Source organism: Manis javanica, chromosome 13 (genome assembly GCF_040802235.1).
Source record: "Manis javanica isolate MJ-LG chromosome 13, MJ_LKY, whole genome shotgun sequence".
Classification (NCBI taxonomy): domain Eukaryota; kingdom Metazoa; phylum Chordata; class Mammalia; order Pholidota; family Manidae; genus Manis; species Manis javanica.
The window spans coordinates 100,354,625-100,359,301 of NC_133168.1; the positions used below are offsets into that span (position 1 = coordinate 100,354,625).

Genomic DNA, 4,677 nt, shown 5'->3' on the forward strand with positions numbered 1-4,677 from the left:
GAGTGGGCATGGCCATGTACCAAGTTTTATTCACAAAAACAGGCTGCAGCACTATTTACAATAGCGGAGAAATGGAAGCAACCTACATGTCCATCAGTAGATGAATGAAGAGGTGGTGCATATACACAATGGAGTATTACTCAGCCATAAGAAGAAAACAAATCCTACCATTTCAAACATGGATGGAGCTAGAGGGTATTATGCTCAGTGAAAGAAGCCAGGCAGAGAAAAAGACAAGTACCAAATGATTTCACTCATATGTGGAGTTTAAGAACAGAAAAAACTGAACGAACAAAAAAACAGCAGCAGAATCACAGAACCCAAGAATGGACTGTTACCAAAGGGAAAGGGACTGGGGAGGATGGGTAGGGAGGGAGGGCTACGGGGTGGGAGAAAGGGGACATCGATTAGCATGTATAATGTGGGGGGGCACGGGGAGGGCTATGCAACACAAAGATGAGTAGTGATTCTACAGCATCTTACTATGCGAATGGACAGAGACCGTAATGGGGTTTGTCGGTAGGGGGGGGGTTGATGGGGGGAGCCTAGTAAACATGTTCCTCATGTAATTGTAGATTAATGATACGAAAAAAAAAAAAAACCCAGCTGCAGGACATTGGAGGGCTGTGGTCTGCCCACCCGGTCGGCACAGGGGTGGGGCAGGAACATCCGGCTCTTGCCTGGTGGGCCTGGGGGCTTGCCCTATGGCTTTCCGTACTCAGGGTCAAAGACCCTGTTCCACAAAGGGGCTATCTGCACGGGCACCCTTGATTCTTTTTCCTGTTTTGGCAATTCAACCGTAAATTACAGCAATTCCAGAAATGAACCAAAGACCAGAATGAACGCTGCGGCTGCCCCCACGAGTCCTACAGGCCAGACCTGCGGCCAGCAATGCTGACGCGAGAGCTAACTGCAGACAGGAGCTGCTGTGGCTCTCACCCGACCCCCCACCACGGGGCTTCCCGCTGCTCTGCTTGAAGCCCAGTGGGGCTCAGCGGTGAACTGCGACGTGCTCGTACATGTAAAGCACCGGGACTGCCGCCCACATCCCTACTCCTCACTGGCCAGGCCCCCACATCAACAGACAGCGACTCCAACCACCTTCCATCTGCTCAGGCAGAACCAGCGTGCCGCCTCCACCCTCTCCCATATACCACGGCTGTGTGTGAGCTGCGGGGGCCTGCCAGGCCTCACCACTGCCTGGACACACCCAGCCCACCCACAGAGGCGCCGGCCACCAGTTCCCATGTCTGAATCCCATGTCTGAACTGAGACCCTTCTGCACCAAGCCCTATGGGGGTGGTGTGACCCCACCTATGGGCGCGAGACCAGGGCAGGCTAAACCCAGGGCAGGGAACCTGCGGTCACCACAGGAGGCTCTGGAAGCTGGTGGGAACAGAGGCCCCAGAAAGAGCAGCAGACACAGGCGTGATGAGGGCACAGAGCCCCGAGGGCCCTGGGCAGGTGTGCGGAGGCGGCGGGGGAGGCTCAGGGCTGTGGAGGTTCGAGCATGAGGACCACCCACCGCTGACTGCAGAGCACAGGAGGGGAGTGGGGGGCACTCACTCCACCCAGTCCTTGGCCCGTCCACAGCGGAAACCCCTGGACACGTGCTGGCCAGCACCGCCCTCGGCCCACCGTGCCTCCAGCCTTGTAGCCGGGCCAGCGCCCTTCTCTGGGTGTTGAGGGGATCCCGCCAGGAACCCCGCGCATTTGGAAGTGCCGGTCAGACTCGGGGCGAGGTACGTCTGTGCCTTTATTGGCCAAGGGGCTACTTGAGGGGGATGAAGCGCGAGGAGTGGGTGGCCCCGATGCCAGGCCGGCCGTGCTTCACAGGCTTGTAGGTGATGGAGAACTCGCCCAGGTAGTGGCCGATCATCTCCGGCTGCGGAGGTGGAGCGGGGCCGGCGTTAGGTGGTGAGCGTGGGCAGGCCCGGCCCCCCAGCCCCGGGGACCCCCCCAACGCACCTTGATCTCCACCTGGTTGAAGGTCTTGCCGTTGTAGACGCCCACCATGCTGCCCACCATCTCCGGCAGGATGATCATGTCCCGCAGGTGCGTCTTCACCACCTCGGGCTTCTCCATGGGCGGCGCCTCCTTCTTGGCCTTGCGCAGGCGCTTCAGAAGCGAATGCTGCTTCCGCCGCAGGCCCCGGTTCAGCCGGCGCCGCTGCCGCGCGCTGTACAGCTGCATGAGCTGCTCGCTGAGGAACGCCGGGCACAGCATGGGTGGCCCGGGACACCGGCAGAGCCCCCACCCCCGACGTCTCCAGTCCCTGCAACGCCCCCCGCCCCCAACCCAATGCAACGCTGGGCCGGGCCAGGTAACCCGTGCCTAATACTCGGGGTGAAGCCCGCTGATTCAGAACCTCCCCATCGCCGTCTAGAGACAGGGACACCGAGGCGGAAGGGCAAGTGGCTCAGGTGCGATGGCCAAGCAGCTGGCACCCCGTGGACAACTCCTAATTCCAAGGCCTCAAGGACCCAGGAGAAGCCCCGGGCCAATTGGGAGCCTGCAGTCCCGCGTCCCGAGGCAGCCGGCCCCGCCACAGCCTCGGGAGACCAGGGTGAGGGCAGTGTCCCCGGCTGTCGGCAGGCCTCCCTCTCCATCAGGGGCCCTGGCCCCCCACACCCACCTTGCGCCGGGAGCGGGATGTTAAAGTGCACAAGTCTGACCACTACCGCCCTGCCCTGCGGCTTCCACCGCCGAGCACATCTTAGAGCAGGGGTCGCCAAATTCCCGCCCACGAGCCCACTCCCGGCCCGCTGCCCGTTTGGGGAAGGGCCTGGAGCTAAACGTAGGTCTTCACCTTTTTTACAGAAACGGGAAAATATCCAGGGGACACGTGGCATCTCTACTCCGGCGGCTGACCCGGCCCGCAGCCCCCGCCCCGGGCCACCGCCCAGGCCGCCCCTTACTAGGACATGTCCAGCAGCTGGTCCAGGTCCACGCCGCGGTAGGTGAACTTGCGGAAGGTGCGCTTCTTTTTCTGTTCCACTTCCGCCTGCGCGGGGACGGGCGGGTGAGCGGGAGCTCGGGACCGCCTCCCACCCCCGCGGCGGCGCGCTCATCGGGCGCAGGGCTCCCAGCTACGGCACCCCGCGGAGACACACCGCCTCGGGCCAGTCCCGGGGAGGCACGCGCGCCTCCGGGGGGCTCGGCGAGGACATGCCTGCCCGCAGAGGCCTTCCCCGCCTCGGGTCTTCCCGACACCCGCCAGGCCCGCCCCGCGTCCCCGTATCCCGCGGTTCCCGAGGCCTGGAGGCTGCCACAGCCGTGTGCGGCCTGTCCCCGACCCCCCCTGTGCGGCCAGCGCGCTGATGGCGCCGGATGGCTCCGGCACCAGCGGACGGAAGCGAGGGACTCACCATCTTGTCGGTTCTTCGGGAAGGACCGCCCCTCTGCGCCTGCGCAGTTATCGCAGGGCCGCCCGCTTGCCCCGCCTCTCACACGCTCCCTCGCTTGCCCCCGCGGAGGGCGCCTCTGCTGTTCGGAGGGCAAAGCGCAGGCGGCGTGGCCCAAAGGGGCCGAGGCCTTTCCTGGGGCATGGTTCCGTTGGGCGGGGGGCTGGCCGCCTAGTGTTTGGGAGCCCCGTTCTCAACTGGGGGACGTCCCTGCCCCTTGTGGAGCCTCATATTCGTGCTCTGTAACAGCCATTCTGAAACCCACTTAATAAACATTTATGGAGCACCTACTGATTACAGTGGTAGCCCCCCTGACACTTCGGCCCAGTACTCTAAGAGGGAGCCTGCGTTCCAGTGGGGGACGGGACGCATAAGAAACAAGGTCTCACAGCGATCAGAGCCAAGAGGAAAAGCCAGGAGGGGTGGGACACTGGCTTTGCACAGATGGTCAGAAAGGCATCCCTGATAAGGACCAGCAGGTCTTCAATAGATAAACTCATAGAAAGGGTTCGTAACACACACAGATGTAACATGTATGATAACAATGGCTCAAGAGGGGAGAAGGACTAGAGCTACATAGGAGTTCTCTTCTACGTTCACCGGAGGGACGGTCGTGTCCTTAGGAAGGTGATTCTGTACTTACGATGTGCGCGGTACCCGCGTGCTCCCAGCAGCCCCGCTCCTGGGTGTGGACCGCAGGAAGTGAACCAGCCTCAAACAGACTTGCACACCTTGTGCACCGCAGCTGTGGCCAAAAGGTGGAAACAACCCGGGTGTCCATCAATGGATGAACCGATACAACCAGCGGGGTCCATCCACGTGCTTGAATGTTACCCTGCCTTAACAAGGAAGGACACCCTGATGCCTGCACAGTGTGGGTGGACCTGAGGACACGGTGCTCGGGAAAATGATCCAGACCCAAAGGGCAGACCCTGTCTGACCCCACTCCCAGGAGGTCCCCAGAGGAGCCCCATCCACAGAGACAGAAAGTGAATAGTGGGGCTGGGGGCTGAGGGAGGGGATGGGGAGTGTTTCATGGGGACAGAGCTTCAGTTTGGAAAGATGGAAAGTTCTAGAGATGGAGGGTGGCTGCAGGACAATGTGAATGTGCTGAATACACTGAATCGTATGTTTATAAGATGGTGAAAAATGGCAAATATTATGTATATTTTGCCAGAGTAAAAACAACCAAACAGATGAATACAGCTTCTTAGAGCAAGCTCTAAGAAAATCATTCAAAAATAGGATGAAAAAAGTCATTAAAAGAATTAAA

General features: G+C 60.4%; 1 protein-coding gene across 1 annotated transcript; it reads right to left on the bottom strand.

Annotated features, from left to right (window-relative positions):
* Positions 1 to 1,738: 1,738 nt before the first annotated feature.
* Positions 1,739 to 3,436, bottom strand: RPS15 (ribosomal protein S15). Its single transcript, XM_017672513.3, has 4 exons — positions 3,369 to 3,436; positions 2,919 to 3,004; positions 1,969 to 2,203; positions 1,739 to 1,885 (listed from the first exon to the last, which is right to left on the bottom strand). Exons 1-4 carry the CDS (start codon positions 3,369 to 3,371, stop codon positions 1,772 to 1,774), a joined length of 438 nt encoding a protein of 145 aa, XP_017528002.2. The 5' UTR covers positions 3,372 to 3,436; the 3' UTR covers positions 1,739 to 1,771.
* Positions 3,437 to 4,677: the final 1,241 nt, after the last annotated feature.

Coding starts and splice junctions, on each gene's coding strand:
- RPS15 (XM_017672513.3), bottom strand. Junction 2,204..2,918: donor CAGCTGCTGGACATGTCCTA/GTAAGGGGCGGC, acceptor GGCGTTCCTCAG/CGAGCAGCTCATGCAGCTGT. Junction 1,886..1,968: donor TCAACCAGGTGGAGATCAAG/GTGCGTTGGGGG, acceptor CCACCTCCGCAG/CCGGAGATGATCGGCCACTA.